This window comes from Stylophora pistillata, chromosome 8 (genome assembly GCF_964205215.1).
Source record: "Stylophora pistillata chromosome 8, jaStyPist1.2, whole genome shotgun sequence".
NCBI lineage: Eukaryota > Metazoa > Cnidaria > Anthozoa > Scleractinia > Pocilloporidae > Stylophora > Stylophora pistillata.
In genome coordinates, this window is record NC_142526.1 from 31,204,702 (window position 1) to 31,223,578 (window position 18,877).

The window sequence follows — 18,877 nt, forward strand, 5'->3', positions numbered from 1 at the left end:
AGAAGGTTGTAAACAAGATCCTTCGTTGGAATCTGACGAAACCGATAGAGAAAAAGAAGAATGCTACAGATTTACCCTTTCTGCCGCGGGTTTTCTCTTCGCCGACTTTGTCCATTACTAAACGATCAACAGGGCGAGATAAAAAAAAAAAAAAAAAAAAAAAAAAAGACTGCTACACGACACTCTTCCCGGGAAAATCTTGATCCATTGTCATTGACGCCAGGTCTCGTCTATCTCATTGGTTTGCGGTTTCAGGAGGCGAGATAATCTCCTGGTGTGGCGCAAGTTGTTTACAAACCTTTGGGAGCTAAAATCTCGCATTTGATTTTGAGAGGAATACATCCACTTTGAACGAATTTATAGGGTATGTAGATTTCACCGATTTTCGTGAAATTTCGCCAAAACATTCCCGTGATGATGACTAACAAATGTGTGTCAGGAAATTTTGATCTTTTAAATATTTTTTACGTGGTGTCCATTTACGCAAAACGCTTCGCATATTTTTCGCTACCTTAACTTTAGATGCGAATATCCAGACAACCAATCAGAATATCGGAAAAGCCTGACACTCTTTTGTTGATTGATGCCTTGTGAATGAGACTAGGCAGCCATTTTTCTCGTGCCGCGGGATCCGATACCCGATAAATTCGATAGAAGAACACTCGGTCGTTTCACGCCTTTCTGGCTCCTGACACTTCCTAAATGAAAAAATCGCCGAAATTATATTTTTATCGTAAATTGCATTTATTAACCTTTGTTTTGATGTCTAGTTTGTTAGGGTTTTCTTCCAACTAGCGCGCGTACGAATTTTCTCCCGAAGGACATCCGCGAAGGTAGGAGGTAACCTTAATTTTTGGGCTTTCATGGTGGGCGCTTATTTGAGGCTGGGCGCTTATTTGAGGCTGGGCGCTTATTTGAGGCTGGGCGCTTATAGTAACCCATTTTCCCTGAGGTGATACCGCTGACAAACGCCAAGATGCCCCTTGGCTCGGGATTGAACTATCCCACGCCGGCAAAGGTCCTTGAGGAGAATTGAGCCTTTGTCTTAAAACGAATCAACCGCAATGTCATTCAAATGTTTACTTTGCCATCAAGGTCGTGATTTTACATCTTAGATTTACCGGCTTCGTGCACGCCTTCAGCCTTATCTTTTTCTCCCTTCGATGTTTTTTTAATTTTTAACAAGCACAGCGTGTTCCAACTTGATGTGACAGCTTAGACTTAGTTATGGCTTAGAGAGGAAACCAGCAGCTACAGCCACAATGGTAGGCGTGTGTCGAGAATGGCAGTTGTTTTAGAAGTTGCTTAACGAGAATGTAGTGGAATACATCGCATAAACAATCCATTTCTGTTACATGATGACACATCTATGCTTTTGAAATGCTACCGGTTGCTACGTTGTTTACAAGGCAAGAGTCGAGAGTCGGGTAAGTACGTGACTAAATTCAGCTGAATTTTATAAGTTCACAGTTCAACTTATGTTACAAGTAAGCTAGTGCCACGTATTCTTATTGCAGTATCATAAATGCCAAGCAAAGGTTTTGATTACCCTCCTGTCCAATAGCCAAAGGGGTTTTGAGCGGAATTAGGCGAAACAATTCCATGCTTGCATAAATTTGGCCCCAGCGTTTCATTATTCAATAACTATTTGCAATCAGGCTTGTTTACTGGAGGTTTGAGATGGATCCAAAAACGAACGCAGCTCCTATAAGGATTTGGGAAATTTTTCTTTATAAAGTTCCCTGTGAAATCTGTCACTACGTTCCGAAAGTAAAGATGACCCATGATCTGACCTTGAACTGAGTTCGCTTGCAAACGAAGATACGTTCTTAATTTACTTTGATTTGGAGTCTGGCGCAGTTAAAACGCCGAATTTTTATAGGACACGAAGAAGCTATTCAACTACTTTAACCAAGTACATCAAAAGATCGATTTTTAACTCTGTCATGTTGGTTCGTTCCGAAGATTACCTTTTTTTTGGATTAAAAATTAAAACTAATTTCAATAAGTAACTGGCGTGACCAAGCAACTATCATTATGCATTGTTTGCGGTATTATTTGTCTCCACATTTCTTATTCAATAAACAATTTAAAAAGAAAGCTCCTAACTGGTTCAAGGTCTTTTCTTGTTATTTCCATAATATTAGGTAAATCTTAGTCAGTAGGGCTCGATGTTTTGTCCCTGTGAAAAGGTTATTCACTTGAAAAACGAGTGTAAGGGTGGCCCCTTAATTTTTTTCAAGGTGAGAATTAAGTACAGTGATCTACGTATGCTGTTCGACGGTGAAACCAAAAGTTGACCTTTTCATTTGCCAAATATTGTATATAAATTATTGTAATTCATTGTGAGGTCCAAACAATGGATGCAAGTTCAGAATCTCAACCACTGAACTTTATCATTTGGTTAGAGCCATTTGAAAGACAAATTACCAGATGAAGTAAAAGGAAAGAAAAATAGAAATGTAATGCCACGTTAGCCATGATGCGTGGAGGTTATGATTTTGATGGATTTTCATTCATTTATCTCATGCATTATGAAGAATTGAAACAGCTCAGAAGGCAGATATGTTTCTGTACTTTCCATTTCGTATTTATTCGCTCAGGAGAAAAGGAACAGAAATTTTAGCAATCTGTAGTAATTTAACCGTATTGCATAACCAAGTTATAAAGGAAAAGAGCTTGAATATTAGGCTTGTGGGAGAGGATTTACAATTTAACACACCAGGCTAGGAGAGTTAGGAGATGACTTGGCTTAGTAAAAAATGTACTACTTTCAAAAACCAGGTAATTGCCAAGTCAATTAGATAGTGGAATTATCACAACCTTGGAAATATGTTAAGAGTTCATTTATAAATTTTAAAATAGGAAGAGCATTGTTTATCCTGAGATCACTCTCTCCGCTGATCCGAAACATTGAAATCAAGGTTAAAATTCAGAAAAGGAGTATTTATGCACCAATTATCAACAGCTATTTTTTTATGAAAGGCAAGTAAAGCAAACAGAAGCAACTTCTTGAAATAGTTTCCACTTGATCAAAGTTCAGGGTGATATGTAAAAAATTATACAGCACTTGATGGTTCCTTTTCACTCTCATATAGATTTTTTCCTTATTTAGTGGTACCAGTGACTTGGCTAACATATTCGTTCTTTTGCAGAAATTCGGACAATTCCCCTGGAGCTTTATTTCAAAGGTTTGTATGATTGTCCCCTATTTTTTATCTATACTTCAACTTGCTTATAATACTAAGACTCATAGTTTTTATTGGAATTAAATTTGCTGCAAATCTAAAGCTATCACCTGTGGAGGATCTATATACCTTGGCTGGCCCCAAATTAAATGCTTCCTTTTGAGCTTGTTTAGGATATTGCTCTTAGACTTGCTGAGGATACTGGTCTTTGACTCGCTGAGGATACTGGTCTTTGACTCGCTGAGGATACTGGTCTTTGACTCGCTGAGGATACTGGTCTTTGACTCGCTGAGGATACTGGTCTTTGACTCGCTGAGGATACTGGTCTTTGACTCGCTGAGGATACTGGTCTTTGACTCGCTGAGGATACTGGTCTATGACTCGCTGAGGATACTGGTCTTTGACTCGCTGAGGATACTGGTCTTTGACTCGCTGAGGATACTGGTCTTTGACTCGCTGAGGATACTGGTCTTTGACTCGCTGAGGATACTGGTCTTTGACTCGCTGAGGATACTGGACTTTGACTCGCTGAGGATACTGGACTTTGACTCGCTGAGGATACTGGTCTTTGACTGGCTGAGGATACTGGGCTTTGACTCGCTGAGGATACTGGTCTTTGACTCGCTGAGGATACTGGACTTTGACTCGCTGAGGATACTGGTCTATGACTCGCTGAGGATACTGGGCTTTGACTTGCTGAGGATACTGGACTTTGTAAGTCTGGCTCATTGAGAAGAAGTCTGGTTGACTCGCTGAGAATAATTCTGGTTGGCTCGCTGAGAACAAGTCTGGTTGGCTCGCTGAGAACAAGTCTGGTTGGCTCGCTGAGAATAATTCTGGTTGGCTCGCTGGGAATAAGTCTGGTTGGCTCGCTGAGAATAAGTCTGGTTGGCTCGCTGAGAATAATTGTGGTTGGCTCGCTGAGAATAAGTCTGGTTGGCTCGCTGAGAATAATTCTGGTTTGCTCGCTGAGAATAAGTCTGGTTGGCTCGCTGAGAGTAAGTCTAGTTGGCTCGCTGAGAATAAGTCTGGTTGGCTCACTGAGAATAAGTCTGGTTGGCTCGCTGAGAATAATTCTGGTTGGCTCGCTGAGAATAATTCTGGTTGGCTCGCTGAGAATAAGTCTAGTTGGCTCGCTGAGAACGAGTCTGGTTGACTCACTGAGATGTTTGGTATTGCTATAATAAAAAATTATTTCAGCCAAAATTTCTCAAATAGGGTTAGTTGTAGTGGGAGTATGTCTTTCTGTCATTAGAAAGACATACTCCCACTTGTTTTTTTCTTCTTTTTTTCCCCAGTACAACTATCTAATGTCAAGTTATGGATCTTACATTGTAACAATGAAGCTGTGAATGAATAGAGGTGGTAGGTGTGAATGATTAAAATCTTATTGTGGAATTTTAAAGTAACATGCCCCACCTTTCCTTCCCCCCCCCCCAAAAAAAAAAAAAATTAAATAACCAGAATACTAAATGCCAAGGAAGGCAAGGTAGTAATATTGTTGATTAAAATATATACCAATACCTAATCTAATTATAGTAATATCATGCATATGCTGCGAGAATTAGGTTTAATATAATTTAATAGGTTTACAACTACACAATTAACATTTGTGGGTAAAACCAATGTTCATAATGTTGATGTCTAGAACCTGTCTATCTAATAACAAAATTAAGAATAAAGAGCAATTCTCCTTTCAACAGAACACTGACAAAATTTTAAACACATAGCTTCCCCAAATCAAAACATAACATTCAAAGCCATTAAAATACTTGACTATTTTCCATCTGCAGTAAGGACCACATTTGGAAGAAGAGGTCCATTTAGTGAGTTGATGATCCTTATTCCAAAAGAAAATAACCCCAGTCTAAATGTTTGCTTTTCAGGTAAGTTGAAAAATTTTGCCAATCAATGACAATTATCAAACCCCTCTTAACCCTTTAACTCCCTCGATCTGACTGTTAAATCTCTCCTCTAGCTGATACACATTTCTTTGTAAATCAGTTACAGGAATTTGCCACTTAAGTTTAAGAATTTACATGCTAATTAACTGGGAGTTTAGAAGTTAAAAAAAAATTAATGTATTTCTGAATTAAGGCTGTTGTAGAGTCTCAATCTATATTTTTTCCTTCCTGATGTGCGTCATTGCAAAAAAATTGGCTCATACTGATCTACTCTGTGGAGTGAATTGGTTTTTGAGGAGATTGATATAACTTCAAAATGAAAAGTGTAACATTTGAAAAACTGCTACCTTAAAAATGTCTCCTAAAGTTGTCCCAATAGCTGTTAACAGTGTTTGGTTTTACTTATTGAATTAATATTGAACTGGTTACCCAGTTTTTAAACTTATAGTTTTACAATGAGCATCAGACATTTTGTTACACCTAGGAGAATCCCTGAAAGATGTAAGTGATGATCAAATGGAACATACAATTTTTCACTTATGTGAACATTTCTCATCTACTTCTACAAGAGATTGTGAGTAAACCATTGGAGAATATCTATTTTTTCAATTAGTTATAAATGTTTTGGATGCAGACATTAGTCACATTAGGGAAAATATTGAGAAAAGGATAAATTTCATGTACAAGTACTGCCTTTTCATGTATCATACAAACGAGGCAAAAATGTCGTCATCTTTCATGCATAGAGTCTGGCCATCCATGATAAAATAAAATCTAAAGCAAATATCACATTTCTTTGTAAAACAATAGCATAAAATGCACAAGAAGGCATAAAGAAAATCATAAGAAAGATTTCCTTCATTAATGAATTTTTTCCACAAAATTAATTTTAGCTATAATAATATACATGAAAAAATTTCTCAGTTCTGATTGGTTAAGATGAATGCAGTTTTCAGTTAATTCAGTGCAGAAGAGAGTTAATTCAGTGCAGAAGAGGGCTAATTCAGTGCAAAGAAAGAAACAAACCAGACATTCTGATTGGTCAGAATCATTGGTTAATGTCAATGTCAAGGTCAATGTTAAGGTCAATGTCACTTGCAGAGTTTGAATAAATTATTTTTGCACATGATGCGCGCACTTTTCTTCTGCGTAGTTATGAGAAGCTACCTCGTATTTTTTCATGTATATTATTAATAGATAATCACATGATTTTCTCGTGCAATTTGGAATAAATAAGCACTTGTAAATTTTTTCAAAGACCACAAATTGCACTCGCCCTACGGGCTCATGCAATTTTGTTAGTCTTTGAAAAAATCTACTCGTGCTTATTTATTCCAAATTGCACTCAAAGTCATGTGATTACCTTTACAAAAATCTGGAACTGTTCTTGTATCAAATTGGATCAACAAAATTCTTAGAGCTGATTGAACTCATAATATTCAACTATTGTTAAAAGGTTAACAAAATTTGTAAACATTTCATTTAAAAAGTCAAGTAGCAGAAAGGTCGGGGAGAAGCATCCAAGGGATCGAAAGAGCAGAAGGCTCCTCGTTACTGGAGAAAGCCAAAAGAGTAAGTAAATTCTTTAAACTACAAATTAAACCAAAATAATTATTGTTTCTGGAACCTTTCATCAAAGTACTAACAAATAATATAAATCCCCGATGTGCAAAATCATGTTCTATGAGTTTCATGTGCTGCAATAACTGGTGAAAACATAACATAACCATGGTGGAAAGGGAGTTGCGTAGCTAGTATAATTGTTGCAGTTCAAATTTCTGCAAAAAGGAATGCAAATTAACTTCATGGTCAATGATTGTTCAGAAAAACCTCCCTACTCTTGGTTTTCATGTGTTTTTTGTTTTTTTCTTCATCTGGTGGTCATAACTTATGTTGCCAAAATAAAAAAAGCGGGAATTTAATGCCTTGAACAATTGCAACCAAATTAAGGAAGACCTTTGAATAAGAAATTTAATTTGTGGTAAGCTGTATAATGCTGCATGCTTTGGGTGATTGACTTTTGACAATATATCAAAGACCTGATAAATACCATTACTTTGATATCAGGTAACAGCCATGAGAAAAAAATGTCTCACCCAAGAACCTGCTGGGGAATGTTTCCGGATTAAGGTTCTCCATGAAGATGACAGGGAGATAACAAGAAATTTTTTACCAAAGGAACATATCAGGTGAGTTCTGAAACAGTTGAATGATAAGTCATTACAAATAAAATAGATTAAAGTATAAAGTACCATATGGCATATATATATATATAACTAACTGCAGAAAGTACTGTTTCAGCCTTCTGGGCCTCATCAGTGCAGTGCTGATGCTAGGATGGGGGAGAGCCGAGATGGTCACCCCAAACGACCCAACCTTTGTGTTATCGTCTAAGCCATGCCAGAGTGTTCAAACTAGAGTAAACTAGCGAGCATGCGCAATTGCAGCAGCAATGACTCATCCTAGATAGAGTGCTCAATTTGGACATGATATATATAATATTTATTAAAAACTTGATCATTGGATAATGCAATTCAAGACCTTTTATTGGCTTAGCCATTATGGTATATCAGCCAATATACCATAATCTACAAATATGGTTAGCACGTGTCAGCTTAAAATTAAAAGGGAGCTAACAATTTAATGAAATTTGATAATTTGATTTAAGGTTTGTAATAAAACAATTATTCCACTCGCGCTTGTTGGATATGAGACGATTATAGCCAACTCGGCACTACGCGCCCCATTGGCTATCTATCATCTCGTATCCAATGCCCACTCGTGGAATAATTGTTAAATATATATATATATATATATATATATATATATATATATATATAAGCAGAAAAGTGATGGTCAAGAGGCCAATTCCAATGTAGCTTTGTTGGTTTATTAGCTCGAAGTTTCGAACATCTCGTATAAGCCTGCTCTGATAAATAGATATGCCTTTAATAATTAAGCATCAACATGCTTACATTCTCTCTCATCAATTTATTTACAGGAGGTGTATGACTGGGTGGGTCAAGAGACTTCCCAAGACTATTTTACATTACATCAACTTGAATCTGGTTTTTTTTCTGATACAAAACTACCCACTGATAATCTCATCCAATCAGAAAAATTGTGCCTGATAACAAGGGTAAGTAACATGTAAAAAGGATCTTAAAAAGGCCATGTAGTAACAGCTAAATTAAAAAAAAAATGGTTTATGTGAATTTTACTTCACAGAAAAAAAGATGAAGCAAATGAAATATTTGGAAAAGATGATGAGGTGAGAATAATGAAAACAGATCATTTGGTCCCTTAGTTTTTTTTTTTCTTTTTAAAAATCCATCTTATTAATTTTACTTATCTTTCAAAACTCTAGTTGATTTCAGGTGTCTTTCTATGGCAAGTTTGATTCTGATAAATCACTTGATTCCACTATTCCTGGTAAGTAGAGAATTCTCTTTACAGAATTTTAAAAAAATTAAAAATGAAGCTGTAAACCTATTTGTTTCTGTACTTCTAAAGATAGCAAACTTTAAATAAAGTAACAAGAAATCACCTTTATAAAGTTATATTTTTATATACTCATGCATAATACAAATTTAACTGCGAACTGCAAGATGAAAAAATATCAAGGCCTGTCTCTTTAACTTTAAAGATGACAAGGACTTGGGAGAGCAAAGACACGACATTGAGGAGAGGAAGACTTTAAGTGAGGGTAAGATTTAACAAACAAAATTCATTAAGTTTCATGGCTGAAGAATTTCTCCAGTTTTCTAATTTGCTCAAAGCATTCCAAAATGGGAAATTCAGGCCAATCCCGCATGACGAAAAACCTATAAACAACTGACGACAACAATTTCTTCTTACTATCCTCATAGAACCAGAAATGAAGAAAAAGAACACCTGAAAGAGAAGAAAAAAGAAAAATAATGAATCTCAGCAAGAAGGAAACGAAAAACCTAGTTAAAGTGTAGATGAAGTTATTAATAAGTGCAAAAATTATCATGTAATGTCTTGTATATTGAAATAGCCTTAACTTTTCTTTTGATACTTGTCAAAAAGTTATCTTTGCAAATTTGATGAGAATAAATGATATAAAGCTTTCCAATATGTATTAGTAGACTGTAATCCGGCCAGATATTTGGTATTATTTGACATTTTCCAGAGGCAAAGAGATCAATGAGCTATGATTATATGCAACTGATAACAAAAATTTTTGTTTTAGTCATCATGGTAATTATGCACTTACCAGCGGCCCTCCTGGGGGGGGGGGTGGGGAAGAGGGTGACCCTGGGGAACCCCTGGGCATTGCAAAGGCATTTCCTAAACCCCCTAACCAACAATAACATTGTTCAACATAAAGCTACCAATGCCCCTCGCCTGGGGACAAAGAAGTATGCTCTACTAACTCAAACAATGTAATGCTCCAAACGAATGTTATTTGGCACAAACAAAAACTTACTTCAGCTTGTGTTTACTATACAGGGCTCAAAGTTAAAAACATCCTATGTGGCTTTTGGCGGCGACTAACTGGAAAAAGTAGTAGTAGTAGTAGTAGTTTTTTTACATCTGAAGATATCAATGGTAACAACCAGTCCCCATGGTAAGGACCTCTTATTCTCAAGATGGCGGCAATGGTAAAAATCCAGTGGGTGTTTTCCCATGTGAATAGACAAAAGTCTATTCCCCCGTATGACCCCAGGGTCGACCCCCAGGATGGCAGCTGCTAAGTGCATAATTATTAACCTCGTTATCTGTTTGTTAAAAATTCACAAACAATCATTTTATAAATCAAAGATCTCTTGCTAATAATATCCTTACCGAAGCAATCTCATCTCTGTAATAATCTAGAAAAGTTTCCTAAACATAAACATGTCAGAACATTTTTTCATAGCGAATTAGATTTGTCATTTTGATTTGCGTTTATTTTGATGAGATCCCTGAGATAAAAGATAGTTTATGACGAAAAAATTCATTTTAAGAAAGAAATGATCATGTACTTTTAGATCATGTATCCTGTGAATACACTCCTCATAAATTACTGGGGCTTTCCGAAGGATACGCCCGAGATAACTTTGGCTTTTTTTTTGCTGAGAATAAGTCTGGTTGGCTCGCTGAGAATAATTCTGGTTGGCTCGCTGAGAATAAGTCTAGTTAGCTCGCTGAGAACGAGTCTGGTTGACTTGCTGAGATGTTTGGTATAAAAATATTTGGTAATAAAAATTATTTCAGCCAACATTTCTGAAATAGGGTTAGTTGTAGTGGGAGTATGTCTCTCTGTCATTAGAAAGACATACTCCCACTTGTTTTTTCCTCTTTTTTTTCCCCAGTACAACTGTCTAATGGCAAGTGATGGATGTTTACATTGTAACAATGAAGCTGTGAATGAATAGGGGTGGTAGGTGTAAATTATGTAAATCTTATTGTGGAATCTTAAAGTAACATGCCCCACCTTTCCTCCAAAAAAAATAAAAATAACCAGAATACTAAATGCCAAGTTGTCAACCCTTTCTCCTACAACTTAGTTGATTTCTGGTACTTAATTTAGTTCATAACTTCCTTTCCTTTTTTTTTTAATTCTCTTCCTTGCCATGGTCATAATCACTGCAATTTCTGGGTTTACCTTATTTATCATTTTTGGCCTAGAGTTCCTTCTTGTCTCTTGGAAGTCAAATCATCCATCTAGAAGGCCTTTTTTAGTTGAAGAGTGTTTCATCTACCTATTACCCATGCCTGTCATCTTAAATTGACTTTCACTCAAAATTCACACCTAACTTTTTGTATTTGTTTCTCTTCAACAGTTGATGACTGGGATGGGAATTCACAGAAATGCAAACCAATGATATTTATCATGTGTTAAATAAATTAATCTTGAATATTAATAAAAATCATAAAAATATAATGGCTGACTTATGCAAAATAGTTATGGTAGCATGGGAAAAAATAGGGAGATAAAGAGAACCATCTGAATTAAATTAAATAAGTTTAGATCCTAAAAGTGATTACAGTGAAGGAAAAATGTCTGATTCAGTTAATAGCAAATCAGTTCTTGAAAATCTTGTAAGAAATAATAAAGAATGCACAGGGTTTTCATATAAGGTTTTCAGTTTTTTGTATGACATGTATTTTTAACCCACAAAAAGGTCAAAATAGGTGTATTGCCTCTTGGTATCTAATGAAAGTCAAATCCCTCTAATTGAATATACTAAAACTGTAATTAGTACTACTTCTCTTGTTGTGGCCATCAACGATATTCAATATTCAGATATTTTTCTATTAAAAACAATATGAACTATTGAAAAGTAATATTGCTTCAATCAACTGATTTGTGAAAACTCCCCTTGGGTGAACATTTTGCAACAAACTTCGACTCGATATCAATAATAGGTAAAAAATTCCCTTCTCCTTGCAGTTAAAGGCAAGTACATTACCTACTCGTAGTTCATAAAAGCCTTGAAAGTATTCGAAGATGCTTGAATTCAAAAATAACAAATTCAAGGTCTTGAAAGTACTTGAATTTGAGGACTAGAGCTTGATTTTTGCAACGCTTTTTCTTTAGCAATTTTCGAGTAAAAAATTGCAGTACTTTAATAGAAAAGCTGAGAAATAATGTTAAATAATTTTAAAATTTCTTATGCAAACCTTTCCAAAAAAGGTCCTTCAATTTATCTAAAACTTGGCAAAGTCATTGAAAAGCCCTTCAATTTCAACCTTTGGCATCTGTAGGAACCTACTCCTATTATAATTTTTTCATTATTGTCTAGTACCATAACAAGATTCATTACACTCTAGCAGGCAAAAATATAAACAAGTAGACTTATCCATGATTGGAAATGACAAAATTGCGTAACGACAGCACAAATGGCAATAGGACAGTCTCCTAAAGATAACTCCAGATGTGCGATAGAGAAAGCCCAAGTTCAAGCAGCTATGCGTCTGCTTGAAGGGAAAAAAAGTCTAAAACAGCAAAATATGATGAAATATTCCTTGCATAATGAATATGAAGTTTCAGCATTTAATTTTTATTTATCAAAATGTACATCTTTCATGGTTTTAAGAATAACAAAATTTCCAGACAAACATTTCACAATCGCTATTTGATATCTATGCTATTATTCTGTTTCCGACACACTCCCCCCATGTGCCTTCCAAACGGAAGCACATGTAAACAGAGGAAACGGCCAGCTTAATTAATAATTAAATTGAAATCAGAAACAAAACAAAACAAAGTAATGAATGTCAAAGTCCGCTGAAATCACTTTAATTCTCCGTCCATCCGCACAGGTCTGTCCTGCGTTTAGGTTTAAAGTTCTTCACTCTCTATAGCGTCACGAATACGCAAGTTTGCGGCAACCGCAGCATCTCTCCGTGGACGAAAAACTGGCGCTTTAGCATTCAGGGGGGTAAGGACGTCAGCTCTCTCCGGCGCTCTATCGCATGCTAGTTCCATGGGATAAAGGTGTTGAATCGGCCTCTCCAGAAACGTTTTCCCTGCGCGCAGCTTCACTCCACGTACAATTCCATCACGGCCGTTGAATAGTTTAGCGACCACTCCTAATGGCCACTTTCCTCGGTTCTTTTCTTCTGAACGAATGAGAACGACGTCACCAGGCTTTAAGGGCCTCGCCTTGCCTTTTCCATTGCAGTTGTGACGCTCTCTGAGCGCCGCCAAGTACTCTCGAGACCAGCGTCTCCACACAGCGTCCTTACAAGACCTCAAATACTTGGCACGCTTTCGTAGGTCAGTTGTCTCCTCTCGCCATGGTTCTTGTTCAGGGAGGCGAATACATCTTTGGAATAGGAAAGAAGATGGGGTGAGTAGAGGGAGCTGGACGTCATCTTCTACATAGGACAGGGGGCGGCGATTTAGTTGAGTTTCAACATCCAGCACGACTTCGCACAGCTCTGACCAGGATAGCATTCCTCCACCAATTACTTTATAGAATGCACGTTTGAAGAGGCCCACTAGTCGCTCAAACTGGCCACCCCACCAGGGTGCTCGACTTAGGTTAAACCTCCAGATAATCTTCTCTGATGCAAGGTAGCCTTGAACTTGCTCATCTTTCTGAATTCCTTTCAGTAGGTTTGCCGCTCCTACGAACGTTTTTCCATTGTCTGAAAAGATCTTTAAAGGTCGTCCACGTCTAGCGATGAAACGCTTCAAGCTTGAAAGAAAGGTAGTAGTTTCCAGATTAGGCAGGACCTCCAAGTACAAGGCTCTCGTTAAACTGCACGTGTAGAGCACCAGATAGCCTTTTCCTTCTACACGAGAGGACTTGCGGTACTTGATCGGCCCAGCAAAATCTACTCCAACAATTTCAAAGGGAGTTGAGCCCTCAGTTCTCTCCAGAGGCAATAAACCGGGGGGTGGAGCTGCGAGCGCAACCGCCTGGAAGCGTTTGCACCCATAACACTCCCTGATGACTTTCTTCGCGAGGCGCCTCAGGCGGGGAATCCAGAACTCTTCTCTCACTTTAGCCATAGTAAGCCCCACTCCCCCGTGAAGAGTGGCTTTGTGGACGTGTTCGACATATTTGTTTGCGAACGTTGTGGCGTCTGGGATGTATATCGGATAGACCCCTTGCAGTCTCCCACGGCACTCAAGCAATCCATCTTTGTTCTTCTGTAAGTTTAGGCACAGGCGATCTTCCTCCATGCTTTCACTTCCCCGGCTCTGTACGCGTAGCAACCAAAAGTGTTTCTGCTTCTCAATTTCGTCTGTTGTCAGGGGTCCCTTTGTTCTTGTCGCTCTTTTCGCTCTAGCGTTGTTTGCGAACCGCATAATCCAAGCGCACACTCGCAAAGTCTTCCAGTAGTTGTGCTTGGCCAGAAGATGGTCTAGATCGTCATCAGCTTTAACGGCCATGGCAAAGAGCTCCTTTGTAGCCTTCATTTCTGCGTTAGATTCAGCGGTGGGCGCGGTCACAAGGTCGGCTGGCCATTTCACAGGATCACTTAGCCACTCTGGTCCCTTCCACCACAGTTGGTTCTCCTCAGTTACCAGTCCACCTCGGCTAGCAAGATCTGCAGGATTATCCTGAGTAGGTACGTGCCTCCAGACAACATCAGAGTGTTCTCTAATTTTTCGTACCCGGTTGGCCACAAACTGCTTATAGTCTCCTCCTCCTAGTATCCAATGTAAGGCCACGCTGCTGTCAAGCCAACAATGCAGCGAAGTCACAGGGAATCCTTGCAGTGCATCTCGTACGTTGGTCAGAAGATTTACAGCCATGTGACCGGAGACCAGTTCGCGGCGAGGTATTGTCAGCCCTTGTTTGGCCAGTCTTGCCTTTGCTGTAACCAGGCCTTGGTTGATTGCGCTTGAATGTCTGACCACAGCGTACACAGAAGCGGCCACGCCCTTTCCGCTCGCGTCTCCAAAAGCATGAAGTTTAATGTCCTCGATAGGTTCTTGGACGCTGGTGAGTGCTCGTGGACAAGTTACGTGTTGCGGCAAGGAACGTTCCCACTTCTGCCACTGCTGTTCTAGGGGGGTGGATAACGGAGCGTCCCATGCACGTTTCTCTTCACAGGCATCGCGGTACAGAAGCTTTCCTTGCAGGGTGATTGGAGCGATAAGACCAAGGGGGTCATAGATCCTCGCCACTTTTCCCAGAATCCCTCTCTTTGTCGGTTGGGCAACTTCCTCTGGAATTGTAACTCCAACTTCGTCCGTCAGTTTGTTCCACTTTAAACCAAGCAGCCCACATTCTCTCGGCTTGATTCCGAGTTGTTGCTTGGCGTAGCTTAAGTCATCCCCAGTTTCAGTTTCTTCAGTGAACTCTAGTTCAGTCACGTTTGAATGCCACTTGTGTAAGTGGAAGGTGGCCTGGTGGAACATCTCAGTTGCTGCAGCTTTCTTTTGTTTCGCTTCTTGGATAGTACCTCCACCCGAAATGAGATCGTCAACGTACAGTTCTCGCTCGATTTCTGCTACGCGATCAGGGTGTGTAGGTCTGCAAGTGTTCAGATGGTGCTGAATTACACCGCCAAGCAGAAACGGCGAGGGTCCCAAACCAAACAGAGCTCTGGTGAATCGGTACGTGCGAACACGAAAAGGATCCTTGCTTTCCAACCAATGAAACCGCAGCGCATCTCGGTCCTGCTCTCGGATACGCACTTGAAGAAATGCTTTGCGAATATCGCCAGCGATAGCCACTGAATGAAACCGTCCCCTTAGGAGTACCTTCCATAGTTGATTCTGCAGGGGTGGTCCAACTTCCAGACAGTCGTTTAGGGAAGGGGCTGAGTCGTACGCTCTTGCTGAGGCATCGTAGACAATACGCATCTTGGTAGTTTCTGCACTCTCTCTCACTACTGCTTTGTGCGGGATGTAGAATTCTCTTTGAGTTGCTGGCATCTCTGCTTCTTCAATAATTCCTTCATTAAGCTGTTCTTGTATGATAGCGTCATAGTCGTCTAGCCTTCCTGTCTTCTTAAGTCGTTGGACTAGGCTCCTCAGTCGCTTTAAGCTTCCAGACTTGTTAGAGGGCAACGGAGGATGGTCCCCTTTCCAGGGAAGGCCAGTTTCATACCAACCCTCAGGGCTGCGGCTGAGTTGTTCAAGGAATTCTTCATAAACAACGCTCTGATCGCCATTAGGTTTGTCTTCGAGTCCTAGGACGTCCATCCGGTAAAGCTCTTCATAGTCATTCGAGGCCGTCTGCGCTAGAAACATCCTGTCCAGGTCTGTCTCCGTTCCTGGTGACATGATGGTCCATCCAAAAAGAGTGTACTCAGCCACAGGCTCGCCGATAGCTCCGGTGCGTTGGGATTCTCGAGTTTTTATCTTCGCGTAGTCACTCGCGCCCAGAATAACATGGACCGGAAGTAAGCTCTTAGTGTCGATGTCTTCCATTGAAACGCCTTCCAGATGGCGGTATTTGCTGATCATCTCCTTATAGTTAGGATTTTCCACGGACAAAAGTTCAGCGCGGTCTACTCTAGTTACTCGTAATGAAATTGCATTGTTTCCTTTAGTGTCACTCACTTGCGTATTGTAAGTTTCTGTCCGCTTAGTCACTATGCCCACGATAGTTTGTATACGGCGTGTTAGAGTGCGAGCTGGTACGAGGTTTAGACGATCCAAGATGTATCCTGAAGCATAAGACGCAGTCGCACCGGTGTCCAGTAGGGCTCTACAGGTCACGCCATTCAACTTGACAAGTACGATTGGATGGCAGACTTTCTCTCCTTCTTGAGTTGCAGTTAGAGCCACTCCGCCGTTGTTCGCTCTTTGGCGTCCAGTTGCCGACGGTCGGTCGCAAATAGATGAGTGGTGCCTTTGTTTGCAGTGTACGCAAGATGCGCGGCTTCGGCATTGTGAAGCGCTGTGTTGAGGCCCAGTGCAGTTGAAGCACAAGCGTTTGTTTTGTAGAATGCGACGGCGCTCCGCTGGAGATGTCACGTTCTCACACTCCCAAGATCTGTGTGTCACGCGATCGCAGTAGACACACGCGTGTCGTGGGTTGGGTTCGCCCTGTCGCGCGTAGAAACTTCTGTCACGAGGCAAACGTGGGGGACGCGGCGGACGCGGCGGACGCGGCGGGTGATAAATCGGCGGAGTCGGAGACGTTTCGTTTGCCTTTTCTACCCCCAGAGTTTCCATCGGATGAATGGCTTTCCATTCTTCTAAAGCCTGCATAAGGTCCCCGAAACCCCAATCTTGCCATCCCGGTTTTCCGCTCACGAGGTCTGCCTTTATGTCTGGCAATTTGTCTAGGACGCCACGCACCATAAATAAACACCCAGAAAGTTTACCTAGGGTCTCTAATGATTGAACATTGTAGTTCAAAGTCTGACAAAATTTATGAATTTCATTAGGGATGCATCCGGTCACCACAGGTAAACCATTGATGTTATCAATATACGCTCTCACAATCTCGCTTGTCTTGCCATAATTGGACTTCAAGATATTTTTAGCACGTACATAACCTTCAGGACTACATGGGAGGCCATCGATTGATTCACAAACATCACTTTCCAGTAATTCTTTGAGGTGAGCAAATTTAGTAACCGGGGGAATATCGGCTGCATCGATTTCCGCTTTGAACTTGTTCCAAAAGGAAAGCCACTTTTCGTAGGTACCGTCATATTTCGTAATTACCAGCTTTGGCATTTTGACATTTCCCTTACTTAGGGGTTTTTCGGCGGACTGATCGGGCAACTGCATTTTTGATTTTTGCTCAAGTTTAAGGTTTTCAAAGTTCAGTTCATCCTCCCTCCTTTTGGCTAGAAGAGCCTCTTCCTCTTCCCGTTTTTTGTTTATTGCTTTTGCCCCAGCTTCTTCGAGATGACGATTTAAATCTTCTACTTCTTTATCTACATCATCAATCGTTTGCTCGATAATTTTTCCCCATTCATCAACTTCGTCAATGCCTTTTCCCGCTTCAAGCTTACCTTTCTCGATGTCTAGCTTCAAGTCTTCTATAGATGCCACAATCTTTCCCAGAGTTTCTTTATGTCGAGTGATCTTCTCGATATTTCCCTTCTCCACGACAGATTTCGTCCTTCCTCGTGCAAGCTTTAGAAGCTGAAGTTCTGCCTCCAGTTTAGCTTCCATTGACTAACAGGTTGTCCAAATCACTGCAGGTCCCGTCGGAGGTGCCACAAATGTGGGGAATTAGTAAGGATAGCCCACACCGTCACGTCTTCACTAGATTTTTTATTCTTCTCCTCTTCTATTCTCGCTAGGTTTTACAGCTGTCACAACTCCTCGACTCGACTGATATGAAAGATTACTTCGACTGAGAGCTAAATAAATCACAGACAATTGTTCCTTATCTTTGCGGGACACCTTAGTTAAAAGAACGCTGATTGGCTAGATACGAATCTTCCAGACATAAGAATAACAAAATTTCCAGACAAACATTTCACAATCGCTATTTGATATCTATGCTATTATTCTGTTTCCGACAAGCAAAATATGATGAAATATTCCTTGCATAATGAATATGAAGTTTCAGCATTTAATTTTTATTTATCAAAATGTACATCTTTCATGGTTTTAAGTTCTGGTTTCCCTCTTGTTGTGGAAAAATGAAGTAACCTTAGTAATGGGATAGGATCCGATTCAAGCTTTGAACTTAATTCGACACAAATATCCAGTGCTACTTTATCTGCTGAAATTTATGCCAGAAGCTCTATAAAAATATCGGTTTAGGCCTTCCCTGCACTTTGTAATCCCAAGAAAAAGAAAATAGAGATTACCTTAACATATTGCAGCAAAATCCCAGCTTATCTTGAACCTAAAACTTTGCCCTGGAAAAAAAAACTATACTTCTGCGCATGCGCCAAGAGCAAAGTTTGGCACACGAGCCTTCTTTCGCAAAACGACTCTCGTTTTGTCAAACGAGTCTCGTTTCTAAAAACGAGTCTCGTTTCTACAAACGAGTCTCGTTTCTACAAACGAGTCTCGTTTCTATAAACGAGTCTCGTTTCTATTCACAAACAAACGAGTCTCGTTTCTATTCACAAACAAACGAGTCTCGCTTTAAATCGTTTATCGAGTGACTTATAAATCGTGACGATTTAAAATCGACTCGTTGCCCAGAAACTGTGAGTGATCCAAAATTTCTTTCAGAATACAGTTATCAAAACGCTACTATAATTTGACATCAACATTTTATTTTGTTTGAACCATAAGGCTGACAGGGACGTTTTTGTGTTTCTCCAAACGCTGCCCTAGTTTTACATTAACATATTAACATTTTATTTCGTTTAGAGCATAAAATAAACAGGGAAGTTTTTCTGTTAATTATGGATCTTTCTCTTGTTTTGTTGAAAATTGCTCTA

At 39.6% G+C, this 18,877-nt stretch overlaps 1 protein-coding gene and 1 long non-coding RNA gene across 9 annotated transcripts; one reads left to right on the forward strand and one right to left on the reverse strand.

Annotated features, from left to right (window-relative positions):
• The first annotated feature begins 967 nt into the window (after window positions 1-967).
• On the forward strand, window positions 968-11,389 carry LOC148725840 (uncharacterized). Of its 8 annotated transcripts, none has more exons than XR_015990729.1 (9): window positions 968-1,427; window positions 2,148-2,243; window positions 3,156-3,191; window positions 4,487-4,553; window positions 4,982-5,074; window positions 5,559-5,593; window positions 6,583-6,664; window positions 7,160-7,281; window positions 8,094-8,231. It is a non-coding gene; the product is annotated as an uncharacterized LOC148725840 (long non-coding RNA). The 8 variants fall into 8 exon arrangements; XR_015990730.1 differs by lacking the exons at window positions 2,148-2,243; window positions 8,094-8,231 and adding exons at window positions 9,569-10,481; window positions 10,885-11,389 and having other exon boundaries at window positions 972-1,427; XR_015990731.1 differs by lacking the exons at window positions 2,148-2,243; window positions 8,094-8,231 and adding exons at window positions 10,414-10,481; window positions 10,885-11,389 and having other exon boundaries at window positions 972-1,427.
• A 735-nt stretch (window positions 11,390-12,124) lies between these two features.
• On the reverse strand, window positions 12,125-18,000 carry LOC148725841 (uncharacterized). The gene has a single exon (XM_088730755.1). It carries the CDS (start codon window positions 17,643-17,645, stop codon window positions 12,387-12,389), a length of 5,259 nt encoding a protein of 1,752 aa, XP_088586881.1. The 5' UTR covers window positions 17,646-18,000; the 3' UTR covers window positions 12,125-12,386.
• Between the last annotated feature and the right edge of the window lie 877 nt (window positions 18,001-18,877).

Bases quoted from the DNA above. Each gene is read 5' to 3' on its own strand.
- LOC148725841 (XM_088730755.1), bottom strand. From the start codon at position 17,645: ATGGAAGCTAAACTGGAGGCAGAACTTCAGCTTCTAAAGCTTGCACGA.